General features: G+C 41.0%; 1 protein-coding gene across 9 annotated transcripts in view; it reads left to right on the top strand.

The window, feature by feature from the left end:
- The window catches only part of NTRK2 (neurotrophic receptor tyrosine kinase 2), a 179,049-nt gene that overhangs the window by 25,337 nt on the left and 131,391 nt on the right, over nt 1–22,321 (top strand). For all 9 annotated transcript variants that reach the window (XM_083576712.1, XM_083576704.1, XM_083576709.1 and 6 more), the window contains 2 exons: nt 5,497–5,565; nt 11,665–11,816. In XM_083576712.1, coding sequence (XP_083432838.1) covers nt 5,497–5,565; nt 11,665–11,816 — 221 coding nt within the window. The remainder of the gene's footprint in view (nt 1–5,496; nt 5,566–11,664; nt 11,817–22,321) is intronic.

The raw sequence follows: 22,321 nt of genomic DNA, 5'->3' as shown, positions 1-22,321 counted from the left end.
ACGCCCCTCTGTCAGGCCACACACCCTTCCCCCCAGTCCACATCAACCCTGCTTTACTTCCTTGAGAGTTTCTGCCTTGCTGAAATGTGTTCTTGAGCTCTGATATTGCCCCTTTGTTCCTTGGATGGAGTATATACAGCAGGGGTAGGCAACCTAAGGCCCATGGGCCACAAACTACAACTAATCCAGAACGCGGCAGCTAGACTGGTGACTAGGAGCGGCCACCAAGACCACATAACACCGGTCTTGAAAGACCTACATTGGCTCCCAGTATGTTTCCGAGCACAATTCAAAGTGTTGGTGCTGACCTTTAAAGCCCTAAACGTCCTCGGTCCAGTATATCTGAAGGAGCGTCTCCACCCCCATCGTTCTACCCGGACACTGAGGTCCAGCACTGAGGACCTTCTGGTGGTTCCCTCACTGTGAGAAGCTAAGTTACAGGGAACCAGGCAGAGGGCCTTCTCGGTAGTGGGACCCTCCCTGTGGAACGCCCTCCCACCAGATGTCAAAGAGAACAACAACTACCAGACTTTTAGAAGACATCTGAAGGCAGCCCTGTTTAGGGAAGCTTTTAATGTTTAATAGGTTATTGTATTTTAATATTTTTTTGGGAGGCCGCCCAGAGTGGCTGGAGAAGCCCAGCCAGATGGGCGGGGTATAAATAATAAATTATTATTATTATTATTATTAGCCAACAGGGGTCATTTAACCGGCCCACCAGGCGCCCCCAAACCGAGCTGTCCACTCGGCAAGTCCCCATAATATGCTAAACCAGCCTGGTGCAGGGATTCACTTCCGCGGCGCTGGAAATCACATCTGCTGGAGTGAACCAGCCCAGGCAAAGTAAACTTTGCCGACCCCTGATATAGAGGAATGTGTGTAGAACATAGTCTACTGTACAAAGGTTGCATTTACACTGGATGCTCTGCCCACTTTTGCTTTTGACCCTGTCCCTCACCGGGATGTGGCCACCACAAAGTAGTGTGGCCCCCAGACTGAAAGAGGCTTCCCATCCTTGCGTTAAGCAAAAAAGAAAAAAGGGGGGAAAGCAAAAGCTTTTGAAGTCCTTGTGACCACACTGGAGGAAGATTGGGGAGGAGGCTTGCTGTGGCCTGTTCAACTCAATTGGAATATTTGTTTACCACAGCCTTCCTCAGCCTAGGTCCATCAGGTGGTGTTGGACTACAGCTCCCATAATCTCAGACCATTCGATCTGGGAATGATGGGAGTTGTGGACCACCAATGGCTGAGGAACCCAGGTTGAGCAAGACTGGTTTTGCGTGGCATTCAGACAGAGTCATTATTCATTTTCATATTAAGCTAAAAACAACCCAAAACAACCCCCCACCACCACTGTATATCCTTGAGTCTCATTAACATTGGTGGCAAAAATCCAAGTGATTTCATAGGGAGTAATGTTTGCTTTTTCTACTGAAGTTTAAATCACCAGAGTGACAGCATACATTTATGCATTTCACTGTTTCTTGTCTTATAACAATTGGTGCACATCTAGGATTTGGAAACCATTTTTGTTTTTGTTTTTTTGGCAGACGTTTTAATGAAGACTGATATAACTGCATGGACTTTCCAACTAAGAAAACTATTTTGGCTTTAATTATGTCACAGGAGGAGCCTTTCAACTCCTTTTAAAATCCCTTTTTAAAAATAAACTGATTCCCAACAGTATTTCATGTGAAAATACTAATGATAGCAGCAAGCACTTAAAGCAACTGCAGGAACGTCTGATGCTAAATAATACATTTTGTCCCCTCCCAAGATGAAATTTGTGTAGCCAAAATGCTTTCCTTTAGCTTGATTATTTGAAATCAGTAATAATGTAAACAAAGAAAAATAAACATTCCAGTAGATATTGCTTAAATGTAACTTACAGCATCATTGACTCAGTTCTGGCATTCTCACTGACTTTAAATTTCAAAACAATAACACTTAACAAGCCATTGAACAGCACTGTTTTAGCAAAGCCACCTGTTTGTAAATTCAGCAGTCAAAATCATTAATGACTTGTTGTTGTGCTGTATGAACAGTCACTGTGTATTTAAGTGCCTGAATAAGTATTGTACAGTATGTGCTGTTCAAAACTTTGGGGCATTAATGCTCAGTGCATGCAAGTATATGCTAGGGACACTGGAGGGATTCAGTTCATTCTGTATTTTAAAGTGAACCAACCAAATTCACATTTTCCAGATCATGAATTGCAAACACTGCTGTGAGGGAGAACATTTTCCAGTGATTTATTTTCTGTTTTGTATGTTCATTAGTAACAATGAATGGATGTTCGTTGCAAATAAATATTGGGCAAGTTTGGAAGTTTCAGATTTTTGAGCTGTGTTTACTAAATATGAGTAAATATACTAAGTTGGTTACTTTGGGTTGTTTTGCTCTTTTCTAAATTTTGCAATAAATTTTTTTAGCTCAGAAACATGCCAAATGTGTAAAAAAATGCATGTTCTACTGTAAAAATCGCCCCCAAATGCATATGCTTAAAGTCCTTTTTAAAAGAATGCAATCAACTTTTCATTAATGTTACTCCAGCTGTGTAATAACTGACGTGCTATAGCCTGGCAGATTTCTCAGTTACATAAAATGGTGAAAAGTAGCACAAGTAGGAACAGTGTAAAATGAAGTCTTACTTGACTCCCTTGCCAAAAGAATCAGGGCTTGCCTAATACACTTATTAAAGCTGCACATTATAATAAAGTAGGCAAACACCTAATTCACCCTCAACTATCAGTGAAGAACCTGTGACCATCGGGTTGTTGATAGACCCCCAACTCCATTCAGCCCCAGTGCATGTGGCCAGTAGTCAAGAATGACGCGAGTTGTAAACTAGTGTGATGTAGTGGTTAGAGTGTCGGACTAGGACCTGAGAGACCAGGGTTCAAATCCCCACTCAGCCATGAAGCTCATTGGGCCAGGTACTGCCTCTCAGCCTAACCTACCTCATGGAGTTGTTGTGGGAATTAATTAAGAAAGAGGAGAACCATGTATACTACAAATGGCTTAGCATGTAACACTGGGGTGCAGCTCCTAGTTCAATGCAGTTCATTACAAGTAGAATCGAAAGCATCTGATCTTCACTCAGGTAGAAGGCAGAGAGAGGAAGAGAGAGGTTCCGAGGCTCATAGCTATTGTACTACCAACCTTACTGTATGCTTGTGAAACATGGACCACTTACAAACGCCACCTGCAACTTCTTGAAAGATTCCATTAACGGTGTCTCCGAGAAATCTTACACATCACTTGGGAAGACAGGCGAACTAATATCAGTGTACTGGATTGTAATGGCTTTAGGGGTTGCTTGTGCGTAAGTTACCGCCGCTCTGGGCTAGGTTGCCTGGTTAAACCGTTTCTCGCTGGACAGCCATCCACTCCGTGGCTGTTCAGTCGCTGGCAGAATCCGTCAGTGGGCGTTTCTTGAACCTCTTCCAGCAAAGAAGTTCTTTGATGCCAAGTCGCTGCCTACTTTCCCTGCGCGGAAGTCTTCTGCGCAGGGTGGGTGTGGGCAGTGGAGGACCTGTGCTCTCCTCGCTGGTCTCCTGCGAAGAGTCCTGGAGCCTCCCCTCTGCTTCCCCCATCGGCCCCCCTCTATCCCTGGTGTTGCGCTGATTTTCTTCCCCAGCCAGAGACCTGCCTCTCTCCCTGCTTGGCCCCTCTCCAGCATCGCTGTGGAGCCTCGCCTCCTCCGCTAGTTCCGATGGCAGTTCCCTGACATGGATGAAGCAAAGATCACCAGTGCTGAAGCAATGATTCTTCAACATCAACTTTGTTGGACTGGTCATGTTGTACGGATTCCTGATTATCATCTTCCAAAGCAGCTACTCTATTCTGAACGTAAAAATGGAAAGCGTAATGCTGGTGGTCAACAAAAGAGGTTTAAAGACTGTCTCAAGGCAAATCTTTAAAATGTAGTATAAACACTGACAACTGGGAAACACTGGCCTGCGAGCGCTCCAGTTGGAGAACAGCCTTTACCAAAGGTGTCATGGACTTTGAAGACATTTGAACTCAGAACGCAAGGGAGAAACTTGCTAAGAGGAAGGCACGCTTGGCAAATCCACACTGTGATCAACTCCCACCCGCGAACCAATGTCCTCACTGTGGAAGGACGTCTGGATCCAGAATTGGCCTCCACAGTCACTTACGGACTCATTGTTAAAACCGTGTTTATGGAAGACAATCTTACTCTGCTACGAGTGATCGCCAAAGAAGAAGAAGAAAACGAAAAAGAAGAAGATAATACAAAAATATAGTTCAGCATTGTAAACCAGACCAATACAGTGGGTTACAGACGCTTCAGGTTACAGACTCCGCTAACCCAGAAATAGTTCCTCAAGTTAAGAACTTTGCTTCAGGATGAGAACAGAAATTGCGCAGTGGCTAAAGTGGTACCTCAGGTTAAGAACAGTTTCAGGTTAAGAACGGACCTCCGGAACAAATTAAGTTCTTAACCCGAGGTACCACTGTATCTCCTTAGGACTATTCCAAGATTTTTTCTTCACTGCCCTAGGTGGATTTAATTCCCCCATCTTGTGTCCTAAGCAGCATATTTTTTGTTTTAATTTTTGATGACAGTGCCTTCCTTACTTCCTCTCTTTGGAGTGCTTCAGCTTCAGGTGCTGTGCAGTGTATCTTCATATCCCGTACTTCAGCCAGATTTGCACTCAACTGGGATGGAGGTTGTGGGGAGACAAAACTGGCAATTCATGGCAGCTTCTACACTTGTTCCCAGCCCTAAAAAAAAAGGTCCAGGTCTTCAGAGATTTGTAGTCTGAATGGGAACATAGATGACAGGGACCACTACAGCATCTACTAAGCATCTCCCTTGCTCACTGGGAACATTTTATTTTATTTTATTCCATTTTTCCTCCTTTGTCTCTTCTTCAGTGAAGGTGTTTCCACCCCCACAGCACAGATGACCATGTGAACATAATCTAGAGCAAAATTGCCTCTGATCTTCAATCTAGTAGAAGACATTAAAGCTCATTATAGTATGACGCCCTGAAAGCTTAATTGACGTGAAAGGCCTAATGGCTGTATTTTGCCATTTTCCCTGTGATCTTTCATGCAGTTTCAAAGGGATATATAAAAAGCTTATGAAACTTCTTATTTGGCATGTGGTCAGGGTTTAGGTAAGTACAGTTTTCAATGAAGGATCAAAGAATACATGGTAAACATGTATATTGCTTATGAATAAGTTGAGCATGTAGTCAACATCTGAGAATGTCTTTGGAGTAAAACTTAATCCACATTTTTCCTCTACATGAATAGACCTGTTTAAAGGTGCACATCGTGATGAGTGTTTGCCTTTGTGTTGTGTCTCATCTTCAAGTTAAAGTACAGTCCGTATCGTTTTATAGGCCATCACCCAATAAAAAAACCTGAAAGTTGGTAGCTTTACCAACTTACAATATATTGCAATATTTTTGTTTCAGATGGTTTTTTTACTTTTAATAATGACATTCTGTTTCTTTACAGTAACTTATCTGGAAACAAGTTCTCAAGTTTGTCCAGAAAGTCTTTCCGCCACCTGAATTTGACTGATCTGTAAGTAATTGTTTTGTTTTGTTTCTTAAATGTTGAGGGTTGGTTATTTTGGTAGTTGCCATTATCATCACCCATCCAGCCCAAGCCTACTTCACAGGGTTCTTGTGAGGATAAAATGGAGAGTGTTGAAAGCTTGTGTGCTGCCTTGAACTCCTTGAAGAGAAGGTGAGATATAAATGTAATAATAAATAAATAAATAAAAATAACCATTGTCCAGTTTTTAATGGACATGGAATATATCAAAGAAATACTTGTGGGTTTAAGAAAAGGTAAATTTTTCTTTGCACAGGCCTAAAGACATTTGTGTGCTCTGGTGAATCAGATGGGTTGGCCACTACCACATGTTTTGTCTCCATACTACACAAGCCATTACTGGGAATGTTTGGGGACTGTGGTGGTAAAGAATATGGGACAGATACATGTGATGAGCACAATACAGACAAACAACTCACTTCATCCCATGGAGACAATTTAAAGAGACTCCCATGCAACCACTGTATTGTGAAAAGGACTCCTAGGCTAGAACTCTTTAACAGGGGCTCTTCTCTCTTCCCCCTCAAACCACAGAATCCACACTGCAGATCAATTTACTTTTGAAACACTAGAGAATTGCAGTGGCAGTAAACTGTGCACTATGGGAAGCCCTTGAGCAAGCCTAGCATCACGTGACCCTTTGACCTGATGAGAATTACTGAACCCTTGGTGAAGCAGCAGACTTAATCGCTTCACCTAATTAAAGTTTTTGAGTTACTGGGGCAGTATCACAAAACTTGTAAAAGTGGATCAAGTGATGCTTGAGTTGTGCTTATGAAGAAGCAGTCAGTAGGTAACATACCATGGTCATGGGAATTCACATCCTGTTGCTCTAAAACGTTTCTGTGTGGATTGGACCTTTTGTTATTTCGTCTTTGTCCTGCTCTTTTCTTCACATCTTTATTGCACTTGTCTTTCTGGTGAAGTTGTACAGTAAAAGAAAATTTTGTTGTTTTAATCAGTTGATAGAGAAGAAGTAAACTGTGACTATCTGGAGGATTTAAAAACTAGATTTGTGTTTGATTTTATTTCCTGCTGCTTCTTAAACTTGTCTGAAGGCACATTATCTTACCTGGACTCATTGTGTTGAAACCAGTGTTAATTCTACTCAGAGGAAACCTATTGTAATTGAATGGACATGTGTAACTTAGGTTCATTCATTTCAGAGGGTCTGCTATGAGTAAAATTTAGATGGATTCAACTCATTAGCTGTAATACCAGTAAATATATATTTTAAAATACTTGTTACATATTGCTTTTTAGGGATTTAGAAGTTCCCAAGGAGATCCTAATCTTAGTTAGGTCCCATGGTATGTGCAGGTATGGAAATTTGATAGACAAGGGAAAATATACTATGGCCTTGGAAAGCAATGTGATTACAGTTCAAGAGGCAGCATTAGTTTGCATATTTTTGTAATGTAGTAGTCATCAAGCAGCTGGATGAGAAAGATTATTGTTTGAGAAAATAGAGTGACCATGTTTGGTCGATTATATCTCAGTAAGCTGAGATATGAAGAAGTCTTTTGAATGTGTGAGCAACTCCTTTGCTCCACTGAGTATTTTCGCTAATCCAACCTCTATAGTAAAGATTGTACTATTCAGTTGAATGTGATACTTGTTTGTCAGCTCATATTAATGTACGTTGCTGGCATAAACAGCCGAATGATGGCATTTTATAATGCTCCTTTTGATCTTTCATCTGGGTGCACATAGACTCTCAAAAGTTTAAAGAACTTGTGCTAGCACTGGCCAGAATTTAAGTGAGTTCAGTTTTCAATTTGTGATTCAAATAAGACATGAGGAGCACCCACTTTGCTCATGGCTAAATTGAGCATATAATTGAGACTATAAAAGTTGGCTTGATAGTGGAATCTGCCTCATATATCTGTAGGTGCCAGGTGGGGCACCCAGTTACAAAACTTGATTCTTCTGTGCAATGAAAGTGAGATATGAAATTACTCTTACAGAGGAAAATAATCCAATCTCCTGTTCTGACTGTCCTTTGACTTCCCTGTAATCAAACAAACACTTTGTTTTAGATGTCATGGTAGACATGAGTTGAGAGTGGTTTTAAAAGGCCATAGCTTTAAGTACATTTTAAGAGATTGAATTTGTTGATTATAAGGTATTTGGATGCTATAACAATAAGTCAGTCTAATAAAGTAGAGATTTGAGGGGAGATGGGAAGTTAGTGGTATAACAAGGGTAGAGAACCTATTATAAAATGTAACAATAAATGGGTAGCAATAATCTGAATGAAATGTTACTGTGAAAAGAGAAGGAACAATGTACCACATTTGTTGTTTACTGAGCAAAGGGCAGGGAGCTGATCCATAGCTGTCAACAGTTCCCTTTTTTTAAAGGGAAATTCCTTATTCTGAATAGGATTCCTTGCAAGAAAAGGGAAACGTTGACAGCTGTGAGCTGATCATTAAGATTTAGGAGTTGGGCAAGTCTGGGTTGTGCTGCTAAAATGTGCTGCTATATCGAAGACAGAGGAAATGTTTCTGAATGGCCCACTAAATCTCCAAGGGGAGCTAGTTTATAATCTGACAAGCACAGCCTTGTAAACAAAGGTTACTAGCCTGCAATTTTTCTTTTACTAGCCTGTTGTGGCTAGCAGAGGAGGGTGAGAGAGCTCTGTTCCTCCTGCAGTAGCATTTACATTTCTTTGCATGGACGATGTAGCTTCTCCCCTCTTGCAGCATGCTTGGTTTCTTTGTTGGGCACAGAGGAAGGATGGAGTCTTCCATCACCCTTCTGCTGGCCTGTTTATGCGCCTGCATGCAATTCCATGTGTTTACCTAATGGAACCAGCGGAATAGTGTTTAAAAGGCTAGGCCAGTATGTACAGTGGGGATTTAACTTTAAGGTTATAAGAAATTCAGATAAAAGTTAAAATAAACATGAAGCCACGAATCAGCATAAAATAAGTATACTTGGAATAGGGAGGGGCGACAAACCCCTAATCTACTATGCATATACTTTCATCTCTGTGTCCACCTGATTTCCTGCTGGGTATAAATTAAGTACTGCATTATGGAAGTGTGATGATTATTATTAAGCAGTTGCCAAGTCTTTCTTTCAGTGTCTCCTCCAATACAGTGGTACCTCGGGTTACAGATGCTTCAGGTTATGTGATTTCGGGTTGCGCACCGCGCCGAACCCAGAGGTACCAGAATGGGTTACTTCTGGGTTTCGGTGCTTGCGCATGCGCAGAAACACTAAATCACGCTTTGTGCATGCACAGAAGCACCGAATGACGACCCGCACGTGCGCAGATGTGGCGCTGTGGGTTGCGAACGTGCCTCCCGCATGGATCACGTTCGCAACCCGAGGTTCCACTGTACTCCTGGATGAGACCTGGGCAAAGCTTTAGTTTGGCAGCGTGGCAGCGTCATGACAGGAGAGTGTGAATGCTATCTTGAGGTTGTGGGAATTTGGCACCTACTGAGTTGCCTGAGTGCAGATAACTGTTGCAGTTATGCTGTTGAAAGGCTGACCCATGGATACTTTTTCCTTTTGTATTTGCTAGCTAAAGGCTAGCATCAATAATAATAATAATAATAATAATAATAATAATAATAATAATAATTTATTATTTATACCCCGCCCATCTGGCTGAGTTTCCCCAGCCACTCTGGGTGGCTCCCAATCAAGTATTAAAAACAATACAGCGTTAAATATTAAAAACTTCCCTAAACAGGGCTGCCTTCAGGTGTCTTTTAAAGATAGGATAGCTACTTATTTCCTTCACATCTGAAGGGAGGGTGTTCCACAGTGCGGGCGCCACTACCGAGAAGGCCCTCTGCCTGGTTCCCTGTAACCTCACTTCTCGCATTGAGGGAACTGCCAGAAGGCCCTTGGCGCTGGATCTCAGTGTCCGGGCTGAACGATGGGGGTGGAGATGCTCCTTCAGGTATACAGGACCGAGGCCATATGCATGGTTAATTAACATGTACTCTCTGTAGCTGTAAACCCAGATTTGCTACCAACAGTTTAGCAAGCTGGTAGAGATACTCTTGCCAAGGAATGAGAATTGGCTGCAACTTCTTGTCTAATGGTTAGTTGGTGACAAATTGATACATTTATGTTCCGAAGCCACTGTTTACATTTCAAGGGAAGCCTCACTTTCTGCCAATGGAAAATTTCAGTGAAATCTAAAGCTCCAGAGAGACATTTTTTGTTAGGTCCATGGTAGGCAGAGAGACAGAGGGAAAGAGATTGAAACTTCCTCCCCTTCCCCATCGCCAGTCCCGAGGCTCTTTGGGCTTCACCTCTCACTGCTATTCACATAACAAAAATAAAAACAAACCATGTATGTAAATTTTACTCAGTTTATCCCTCAAATGCCAGAAATTCAGCATTCCATTTTATGAGAGGGGGGACACTGGGAAGACCAGACCAACTCCCAGCCTTCTCCACTGCCCCGTGTTAAAGGAGAATTAAGGTGAGACGTGAGTCGTTTGGTACAGTTGTCTCTCTTTATTGCAAATCCCATCCTCTCCCTCTGTACTGTCTCCCACGCACCACTGGAAGAAATCCAGTGCTGACCCAAACCACAAGGTTTGTAGGAGTGGGGTCTTAACTTTTCCAGTCTGTTAGCGAGAATTTGTCAAATCTGTAGAACAGTCTGTTTTGATCGGAATTATCTACTTTGGCTTGGGTCCAGTCCAAATCAAGAGTTTTGGAAACATCTGAACTGTTATGAACATTCTGCTGAGATTGCATTGGCAAAAAGGATTTTGAAGATCGTGGTCAAATCAAATATAACTCCTGTAGATTATTGTAATTAGTGCTGGTTTGTTTCTTCTTTTAATGAAATGTCTTTGGCGGCTCAAGCGGCACATAAAAAATTATCCTCATGAAACATAGGTATGCTTTTATGAGCAAAGTTGAGATAATGTTCCGTTCCTGAGCCAGACATCTGGATGTTCTGTGTTGTGTTTTGTCTCCAGCATCTTTGCACTTAGCGCTGATTTGCGGCTTTCATGTGTGTTTTAATTATAATAGTTCTGCAAAGCTTTCATTTGAATTCCTCAATATGTGCTTACATGCTTAGAGTATGCAGTTCAGCTTTTGTTTGTTATTACTCTTTGATATTAGTTAAACACTTTTTGCGTCATTGCCTAGAGATCTACAGATTATTTCTTTTTAGAATAATTGCATCACTTACTTTGAATACATTTCTTTGGTGCTTCAGTATAAAGGGAGCTAACTTTACCCCAGAATATGAAAAACATTTTAAAATTTACTTTCTCCAGAAATAATACTGGAAATCACATATGGTTCATATTCCTGGTCCATAATATTTTTGTTGAAATATATGGGATTGCTCAATAGGTTGATTATGTGCTTAGCACAGCTCAGACTAATGGTAGAACGCTACTGAAGTCAGTGGAATCACATCTCTTTCCTCCAGTTCAAGACCTGGTCCTTGAGCTGAAACATTTAGTCTATTCATCAGTTGGATTAATAGGTTATAAAACATTTGATTTAAAAATGTGTCCCTAATTAATTGGGAGTTTTAGAAAATTGCCAGTTTTTTTTAAAGATACACGTATGTATGTATGTATAAATAAATAAATAAATAATAAATATGTATGTATGTATGATATCGACAGTATCACATGCCATGTTAGAAGAAATATTCCTTTCCTCTCCCACATACATCTGTGAATGCCTGCTACAAGACTTGCATGAATATTGTCTTATTCATATACAGATTGTATTGATTAATAGATTGAAATTTATGGGCTTATGCACAATGCATGTAGGTCCTATTTCACACCCTTGCGTTTAGGTATGTTAAAGATGGAGCAATCATGCCAGGTGGGAGTGGGAAAGAGCTATGTTAATTGCTCTCCATCATGGAGCAGATTAAGGACAGGTAACATTCAGTCCAGCCTTAACGACTTCCTAATTAGGTGACAGTCCTGCCTGGTCTCATATTAAACTTTAATTTGGAGCACCTTTTTTTTTAATGCATTTGTACTTACTGTTTTGTATATTATTAATTAGTTTTGGAAAAGAAAACCATATTTCCTGTCTTTTTAATCTTTGTAGGATTTTGGATGGCAATCCATTCAAGTGTAACTGTGACATTATGTGGATCAAGATATATCAAGAGACCAAGTTTCCAAAAACTCAGGATTTTTACTGTATGAATGACTTCAACCAGAACATATCTCTGAGGGAGAAGCCAGTCACAAACTGTGGTAATGCACTTTTAATGTAGAATGATTGGCATGTGTGTTTGATGTCGCTGAAAGTTTTGGAGCACAACCCATTAAGCACCTTCCCTGTCCAAACCCCATTTAATCAAACTTTTATTAGCTCATTTCTTCATGGATTAGATTCTTGTTTATAACCCGGGTGCTAGTCTGGTTTGTGAAAGATAAAAATCATACTTCAGGAGAATGTTTAAAGTTAAGTTGTGCATACCTGTTGCTTAATCAGTCTTAATTATGTGCAGGATTTCTACTGGAAATGTGACTTTTGTCACTTTTTGGATTCACTTGTTAGAATGATTTTTCAAGTGAAAGTCCTGTTTTGCCTGGTGAAGAGTGGATAAAACTTCCAAAGTTAGTCCATCTTTTCTGTGTTGCATTATGAGTACCTTGACAACTATTGATATTCTGTTACACTGTGACTGTTTGTTAAGCTGAAACAGATAATTTCAGGTTGAATGAACCACAGAATTGTTCCCATTCTACATCTTTCTAAAATTTCAAAATGTGTCGGTCCACTTTTCAATATTTAGTCAGCAAGTTGCACTTGCTAAAAAGAGAATTTTTTTGTGGGAGGATTTCATTGATACAGCAGTGGGGAGAGAAAATTGGAAAAAAATGCCTTCCCCCTGCAGGAACTTCTGTTGAATCAAAAGCCCTTACATTCGTTGATGAAAACTTTGCATCCAAGCCTGTGTATTTATATGAACCGTTAGGTGTCTTGCCTTTTCTGAAGCTTATATTGTAGAAATGGGAATGTCCAAAATACCATCTACTCTACATTGTCCATGCCATCCAGTGGCTTATACCAGTTGCAGAAATGTCTGTTCCTCTCAGGGCACTTCTATTATACAGGCTTTAGGTCTGCTGAGCTTATAGAAAAACATGTTAACTTCTGTTTCCTCCACATGCTAGTTCTTTACTCTGAGATACTTCCCTCTAAGGAGTACATGGCAGAGATCTCCCTTCCTCCCCCTTTATTTTTGTTATGCTGCCCCTCCAGGTGTCCTTGCATTCAGGGTCCCATTGTTTAGCTCAGGCATAGGCAAACTCTGGCCCTCCAGATGTTTGGGACTACAATTCCCATCATCCCTAGCTAACAGGACCAGTGGTCAGGGATGATGGGAATTGTAGTCCCAAACATCTGGAGGGCCGGAGTTTGCCTATGCCTGGTCTAGCAACTCTGGGGAAGCAATTTTGCCTAAGAGAATAGCATAGGATTGAGTGCACAGGCTTCATTGTCAAATTTTCGCCAAGCAGTCCTGCCAGAACTGATCCATGTGCTTTCAGCTGAAAAAACTAGGGACCTGAGCATCGTTTCCAGAGTCCTCCAGCTCTGAGTCAAGCAACATTTAAAAGGTTTACGCTTCTAATTTTTCTGCTTAAAAATACACACTTTGCATTAAAAGTAGGAATAAAGAAATAATTGGTTTAACTGAGAAACAAGAAGCATGTAATGTGTGGTTTTCAAGTTTAGGAACAAATGCCTGGTCACTCATTTTTCTTCCTGTTCTGTGGAAACAGACTGCTTTTGACTTGTTTTTCTGCTCAGATAATTCATCCCAAGAGATGAACACCCACTTCTTCTTTGACTTAGCTTTTTTTAAAGCAACATTGTTGTACATATTTATTTGATGTAATAATTAAATTAATTGTCATTGCTTCATTCTGAATTCCTGTGAACTTGCAAGAGGACAAACATTTTTTTAAAAAAAGAATCAAGGATGTAGGAAGTCAAAGTCGTTTGTTCATTTATTTTGACAGATGTTCTACATTTTGTATGGTTATAATTTCCTCAATATATTGCAAATTTAGTATTGTACAGAAGGCAGTATAAGTGTTAGTAATGCAAGGCCTTACTGCAGTCAGCTGCTAATAAATTACTTGCTGGGAAATGAAGTGAGACTGTTGTGGTTTCTTGGTAAGGTTATTCATATTAGCAGACCAGTGTAGCAAGAAATAGAAATCGTTGATGGTACTGCCTGTACTCTCTTTTTATGGTTGAAATGGTCAAAGACTTGCTTTCAATGCTTAGCTGAAAATAAACATTAAGTGTGCAATGGAAGTTTATTTCTAACCCTGGTAAAATATTAACAAAGAGAACTATGAAGAGTGGGTCAGATTTGGCTTACTTCTCTCTCTTTTCTTAAGTATATTTCAGCTGGTTCTTAGACTGCTCGCTGATGAACTGTAGGGGACTTTCCTTCTTTCCAGCTGTTAAGTTGCATTAAAAATACTGTTTGTTTATGTTTGCTGCTAGCTTGCCATTTGTTGACTTCATTTGGAGGTGGTATATAAAATAATGTAATTTAGAGGGCATTGTTAAGTGTTTAGTTAGCAAACCAGGGTGCTTTTGTGTAGTTTAAGATTATGTCATTAAAATAAGGAAAAATCTGTGTCACGGTAAATGTTCAAGCTCTTGAATAATTTTTGCTGTGAGGTATTGTATTTGTGTAGCAGTTACATTCTGTTGGTTGTGGCCAATGTTAGTCCTACTCAGAGTAAACCCATTAAAATTTATGGGTGTGACTAACTTGGGCGGGATTTGGCTAATCACTCCCACTAATAGAAGGACCCAAACCAATGGCTTCAAACTATAAGACTAAACACCAGGAAGAACTTTCTGATGGTAAGAGCTGTTCTACAGTGAAACTCCCTGGGGAGGTGGGTGGACTCTCTTTCATTGGAGATTTTAAGCAGATGTTGGATGCCCATCTCTCATGGATGGTTTAGTTGAGATTCCACATTGCAGTGGGCTGGGCCTCAGGTTCCCTTCCAACTCCCCATTTCTATGAATCTATGACTCACGCCAGCACAGTGGTAGTTTCCCCTATTCTCCTCTCCCCTGTGCCCCTGGAAATTGGCTAGGGGAAGCAGGAGAACCCCAAAACAACATGTCAGAGCAGGAAAGGGAAGGGGGTTGTTCCATCTGGTGAGCTGAAAAGCTTGCAGTGATAGAGCAACTGTTGTAGTGCTGTGTTGAATTTCCCCCATTAATTCCAGTGGGTTTTCTGTGAGTACAAGTTAGTTGGAGACAACCCGATATCTGCATCTTGGGACCAAACCAGACCTACATGCATTTATTAAACACATGCTTGCCCTTTTGGCTATAAAGTTATAGTGGGGGTGGGGTGTCAAAAATTTATACCACATGGAATATGTGGGGGGAGAAAAGCCCCCCCTCCTGCTGGCTGACCTAATCTTGCTGTGCTCCTTTTCCGCCTTCCATTCCCCAGTTGGGGAAAATGGCTTTAAGCAGTAGAATGTGGCAATATTAGGTTCTGTAGAGCTACACTCTGTTTAGCCTGCTTCCCCCAGTGACCTTATCATTATAACCAAGCAGACAAGTGCAGGTTTAATAATCACATCTATGTGTGGCTTGGCTTTCAGTGTGATACCTTTGTTTGTCAAAACTTGCTTGTTCTTTTTAAGACTCCCTGGTTTGGCTAATCTGCTTTCTTCAGACATGTTGCATTTGTTTGAGTTGCCCAGAAATGCTATCTAATTCAGAATTAGGCTTCTGATTATGATTTTGTAAAGTTTTCTGGTGCTAATAAGAGTTGGACAATATGTGCTGAGTATTTGCAGATCGCTAAAATTCTGTGAGCACAAGAGAGATTTCTGCGCTATGGTTGATGCTTCACTTGCTTTGAAAATGGAAGAAGGGATTCAGAATTCTTGAGGAATCTAGGGCTGTACTTCATAGATGCCTTTCCTTGCATTGGAAGACGTTGTCTGGTAGTCTCCATGGTTTCGTTCATGGAGTGTTAGGGTGTGATTGCTTTTTTAACTGTTACCAAATGTGAAGTTAATTCCATTCACCTAATCAATTGTAAGGAATGTTCTTGTTTAAAACAATAGCAAAAGGATTCCAATCATTGTGGTGAAGTCATGATACTTGGCAAGGTTTAAAACGGCTTCTTTTCCTACCCAAGTGTTACTTATGCTATAAAAATCCATTTTGTCTTCCAGGTAATGTGCTGGTGCAAAAGTAGGTAATAAATGTCTCACAGATCCCTATAGGGCCTCATCCCAACATCTTTGCATGGTTGGTGCTGTTCATTTGCTGCATAGTTGTAAATTGCAGGGATTTTCTTGCAGGTTGTAATATTTCATTTGAAAGATATTTTTGTGCATGTTAATTATTTGCTGAATAGTGGAGATATACAGGTTGTTTCCAGAAGCCTATTGACATCTGGACTTTGTGTGTAGGGTAGAGAGTAGGGAAAAGTCTTGGGCTATTGAAAGCTCCCCAACGTGGAGCCATGTTCCTGTAACAGGAATTGTCTGTGGATACACCTGTGCACAATGCTCTTTATAGGTCACCTATATGTGGGACGCGGGTGGTGCTGTGGTCTAAACCACAGAGCCTAGGGCTTGCCGATCAGAAGGTCGGTGGTTCGAATCCCCGCAACGGGGTGAGCTCCCGTTGCTCGGTCCCTGCTCCTGCCAACATAGCAGTTCGAAAGCATGTCAAAGTGCAAGCAGATAAATAGGTACCGCTCCGGCGGGAAGCTAAATGGCGTTTCCGTGCGCTGCTCTGGTTTGCCAGAAGCTGCTTAGTCATGTTGGCCACATGACCCGGAAAAACTCTCTGCAGACAAACGTCGGCTCCCTCAGCCTATAGAGCGAGGTGAGCGCCACAACCCCAGAGTCGTCCGCGACTGGACTGGACTGAACGGCCAGGGATCCCTTTACCTTTATTTGTGGTGGGGGAAGGCTTGCAAGCCAGATTTGCAAGAATTTCTTAAAATAACCCACCCCATGATTTTTATTTTGAAAAAATTAAAGAATAGCATATGCATGTGTTCAGGCCATGTGTGAACTGGTAGAGAGTTTTGTAGTTGTAGGTGTCTGTTAGCACCTCATATTTGACTCTGAATGAGGTGTTCATAAAATGAATGCAGGTTTCATTCTGTTGGTTATTGAATAAGTTCTGAAAGTCCTAAGTGATTTCTTTGAAATGAGATTGAGCAGCATGAGGCCAACTTGTATATTTTTCCTGATACTGAGGGACGCTGCCTGTTGCTACTGAACAGTATCAGTGTAAGTGTAAAGTCAGACCTGTGTTACCTGCAAAGGACACAGCTGATCCCTGCTTTAAGGTACCAAAGTGTGAACTTAGTTCTAGTTTGTATGGCTACATCTAAAATTGTTGTGTGTAAAGATGAAAAGGATAAAGGCATTGTTACACTGGAGGTAGATTTAGGTTTGTTAATAATATTCCACATATCTGAGAAAAGTGTGTAACAAAGTGGTTGGCTAATCTCACTAATGCAACAAACCCCAAAATATCATAATAACCCAATAGAATTATTTGGGTCATTTGGAATGGTGTCAATCTGTCTTGGCAACATTTCATTTACCTCTGGATCTGAATTTGCTTCTCTCGCAATCCGTTGTTTATCTTGACACAAATGAGTGACTGCTAGGAGGGGGTGAAAGACCAGGTCTTAACAGAAGTATTAGGGCTTAAACTGTAATTCTGACACAGTAGTGTCTGCCTCATGCACACGAACACAAAACATTTCTCTTAATCAATGTGTGCACTCTAAAAAGCAAATTAAAAGTGGTTGGCCCTTCTCCTCCTCCTCATAAACTTTATTGCACTAGCCAAAGGCCAGGGCATCATTCACAAAGGGAACAAAAAGAAAAGCAACAAAAACCATAAAAACATCAGGCACTGCAGATACAATTAACCACGATCACGTCTCCTAAAAATTATTTGTTGCATACGATAGAATAGCAAGGGGTTCTCAGGTAGAATGTGCCATCTTAAATGTCCGAATCACCTTTGCAATTGACCGCTATTTTATCTAGTTCTTTTCTCCTGATCTTCTTAGCTGCCAATGCATATAGTGTTACTTTACAAGTTACAAAGTCAAGTGCTTGGTCAAATTCTATTGTGTTGGAGAAACTTGTAAATTCTTCTTCTCGCACCTGCTAATTATTTTCTTTGAATACATAAGAACATATGAATAGCCTTCTGGATCAGCCCAATGGCCCATCTAGTCCAGCACCCTGTTGTAGGCCAACCAGACGCCTGTGGGGAACTAGCAAGCACAACGTGAGCACTAGAGCTTCCCATGGTTTCTAGCAACTGGTATTTGAAAGCACTGTTTCCTCAAGCTGTGGAGCTAGTAATAGAGCATAGCCATCCATCATGGCTAGTAGCCACTGCTAACCCTCTCTTCCTTGAAATACAGAAAAATACAGCTTCTAAACTGGAGACAGAATACATGCGGCCATGCAGTTGTGCAATTGTGGTATGCATGAGAGTTCAGGATGATTTGAGAAGTATCAGTCTGCTCCTGAAATGTTGTCACAGTGAATGAGTACCTGAATATGAACACAGATTTATGAAGCAATAAAATATATATATGAAACTTCAGTGTAATAGATGTTTGCTGTTCCCCATTCTAAATTATTTAGTCTGTGTCTTAGAACACTTCCAAGAAGATGCTTAAGTAGATTTTAGATAAGGATTTCAAAGACCTTAATGAAGGTCAGATGGCGTTTTCCTGCTGGTGAGGGGAGGGAGGATGTTTCACAGTAAAAGGCCTATTCTTTAGAAGAACTAGTGAACATTTATAATGGGCGCAGAAGCGATTGGTCCCATAATGTCATTTAATTAAATTTTAATTCTTTTTTTGTCTTCTGCATCCATCAAAATATCTTGTTTTTTTATGACTGTGGAATTAATAAATTCCAAGTTTTATTTGCATAGGTGTCTTAGCTGAGATGTATTCTGAGGACATCTGGGTCAGAAATAGAACACCCACAAGTAAGGTTCCTTAGATTTGGCAATAATGCTACAATAATGAAGTGGCCTCCAGTAGGATTATATGTATGTTTGTTTTTATTGAACTTGTATATCCAGGTCCCTTAGCTGGCTCAAGAAATCTCTTCTACAATGTTGTTATTTTGTCTACCCAAATGTCATTTCCTGATAAATTCTGGATTCTAGCAAGACTTGATTCATTGGCGTGGTTGACAGGAATATTTGGAGCATTATTATTCTACAAAATTTGTGTTTTTAAAAATTATATTGCTTCAGAATAAAACAGCTATCTGAATTCATAACTGGTTCCTGGCATAGACTTCCATGCTTATATAATGCTAATACCAATAGGATCCACAAGTATGTGAAATAAAGTTGATGAAGGAAAATCTAAGCTGTCAACCTAACCTTAAATATATTTTGCTTTCTACTTTATACTGGAGTGATCATAGCCTCTTCTGTCCCACGTTCTTCAGCCAGAATGCCCTCCCCCACCCTAGATTTTCCCCACCACTTTGTTATTGTCTGAGAATACTCTGCAGATTTAAGCACCATGATAGGATTGTCAGTAAATTAAAGGAAGCTCCCAAAACTGCACCCCCTCCCCAAATGTTACCTAGATGAGGTGCAAGCGGGTGCAAGCTGTCCTGATGAGACATACAGGCATCACAGTTCTTCTTGCTTACCACCAGGTGGCAAAGTCCAACAGGTATCTAATGGGGCTGCATTAAGAAGGCCTTGTAGCCCCACAAGGGGCAGTACAGCATGGTTGCAAGTGGAGAGTTGTATGCCCTTTGCTAGTTAAAAAGAGGATCAGAGTTAAAAATTTGTACAAGAGATGTCTTGACATTTATTACTTACTGTGTTCTTAAAAGGAGTACTCACATCCTGCCTTTCTAAGTCAAAATGTGACCCTTTCCAAGTAACTAACATCAAAATGCAAAACGTAAGCAGAAAGGCATACTAAAAAGCATAAACCCAAAAATAAAATGAAAACAGAAGCAAACAAGCAGGAGATACAATCGTAAAAACAAAGGGCTGCAGCGAAAGCAAATCTCAACTAGCGTCATAGCTCAAAGCTTGCAGAAACAAAGCAAAACTCGTGCTGGCAGAGTGCCATCGGGGGGGGGGGGGCAAGCAAATCTCCTGAGACGGCGAGTTCCAGAGAGTGGGTGCAGCAGCTGAGAGAGCCCTTCGAGTATTTCTGACAACTGTGCCTTTGATATCAAAAGGGCCTTTCTGAATTGATATTAAGTATTTAGCAGGCTGCATTTGAATTTTACATATTGATATGAAGACTTTCCTGTGATTTGGAGTTTGTATGAGCTTTCACTTCACGTGACGGATGCTGTGGAGATTGTGCTTGAAATTAACGTCCCTGCAAAAAGGAGCCTAGCTTCTAAATTTCCTCTTGCAAGCCAGTATGGCCACAAGCTGCTCAGAACTGAAACAATTATATTATTGCTCCTGCCTGTTTCTTAGCTAGTGTCATTCATATCTAACTGTTCCATAGGTTTCGTTGACAGTTAATAAAAGCTGATGGACGTTTTTGTCGACAGATTGCTACATCCAGAGGAAGAGTAATGGAGCTTTCAGTAGTGTTTAATGTACAGTTTTGCAAACGGAATGGACAGTGAATTGTCTACAATTCCCACAAACTGATCTTTGGACGCAAAATAAGCTGCCTTAGTAATGTGTTCATTGTAAAACCTTGCTAGGCAAGAAAATGATTTGTCATTTCAGTTCTATCGAACTTTAAGTACATTATACTTTCCTTCAATTTTTTTTGTCCCTCTTATTAATATAGCACTAGGGGGCCTGCTGCAACAAAATGTGACAGTGTAGAGCGCTTCTTGCTCATTCGTCCAGTAAGCCTCATCCTTGCAATAAATAGTTAACATTCCATAGCTGTTGATCATTCTCAGTCCTTGTTGGGCTGTTTTTGAGGTTCCCCACTGTAATGGCTTTAGGGGTTGCTTGTGCGTAAACAGCCGCCGCTCTGGGCTAGGTTGGCTGGTTAAACCATTTCTCGCTGGACAGCCATCCACTCCGTGGCTGTTCAGTCGCTGGCAGAATCTGTCAGTGGGCGTTTCTTAAACCTTTTCCAACATAAAAGTTGTTTGACGCCCAGTCTCCTCCTACTCTCCCTGCGCGGAAGTCTTCTGCGCAGGGAGGGCGTGGGTAGCGGAGGACCTGTGCTCTCCCCGCTGGTGTCCAGTGAAGAGTCCCGGAGCCTGCTCTCTGCTTCCCCCATTGGCCCCCCTCTATCCCTGGTGTTGCGCTGATTTTCTTCCCCAACAGGAGACCTGCCTCTCTCCCTGCTTGGCCCCTCTCCAGCATCACTGTGGAGCCTCGCCTCCTCCTCCTCTAGTTCCGATGGCAGTTCCCTGACACCCACCTTAGGTTTTTCTCCTCTTGCTGCACTTCGACAAACCCAGGAGGTCCCCTACGCCTGTTAATACCCTACCCTTCTGCTTGGATAGAGCTACAGCACTCACATCTGAACATTGGAAATACTTTTATTTGTTTATAGAAATATTTGCATATAAAATATCAAGGTGGTATACAACAGTATATGCATAATACAATAAATCATAAGATACATAAAACAATTCAAAATAAATATTAAAATGTCTGGTTAACCTTGAAAAGAATATAAACAACTGAACAGGCCAGCCATCATTAGAAAAAGTTTTCAAGAAACATCTGAAAGTTAGGACTGAGGGTGCCTGTCAAATATCTGCTGGATTCAGGTGTCTTCCCACTTATGTGCATTTGACTCACGCACAACCACATATATGCACAGTGCCAGGAAATAATCAAATCAATTGATTTAAACTGCAAAAAGGGCATGAAAAGAGAGGGAAAATAGCTAGCAATCCTAGGAGCCTTTGCACTGACCTTTAAGGCCTGTGCAGAGTTGGAATCTGAGGTTAGAAGGGAGCAGTTGTGGTGGAGTTTGGCAGATTTTTATGAGTTTTTTTGTCAGAGTTTGGCTTTTTAGATGGTGTTCCCTACTACTGGTATACGCTATTTCACATATATGCATGGTACCCAGGAACGTAACCCCTGCGTAAATGGGGAGTCTTATAACTGAAGCCAGTTGGGCATCTGAAACACAGGGGACAAGTAATAGCACTCCTCTAGATTAACTCAGGTTATGCTGGGATAGAATGCCTCATGCAGTCATTAAGGTATCCTGGACCCAAGTTATTCTGGGCTTTTTATATTAATACAAGAGCCTTGATAGTTAATACAGATCACATATTTAATGGCTAATGGAGCCATTAAACCTTGCAATACAATAGAATCAACCTTGCAAGACTGGCATGCCTGTCAGCACATGATGAAACAACTACACCATAACTGGAAAGTAGAAACAGAATGAGGCACGGTTACAGAAATAAACTCATGTCGATACAGAGCCTACAATCTCTGTACAGAGATGTACTGCCATGCCCTCTCAGTTATTTGAGATAACAAACATGCCTAGAATTGCTTAACCAACATAAAAAAAGGTAAAGGACCCCAGCTATTCTGGGCGGCTTCCAACATAAATAAAAACATAATAAAACTTTAAACTTTAAAAAACTTCCCCATACAGGGCTACCTTCAGATGTCTTCTAAAGGTTGTATAGTTGCTTATTTCCTTGGCTCGTGGGTTGCAGAACTCCATACCCTCCAACATTTCTCTGATGAAAATAGGGATATC

Source organism: Podarcis filfolensis (genome assembly GCF_964270895.1).
Source record: "Podarcis filfolensis genome assembly, chromosome: 11".
Classification (NCBI taxonomy): Eukaryota; Metazoa; Chordata; class Lepidosauria; order Squamata; family Lacertidae; genus Podarcis; species Podarcis filfolensis.
Note: the sequence above shows the minus strand (reverse complement) of the source record. Positions and strands in the feature narration are given on the sequence as shown.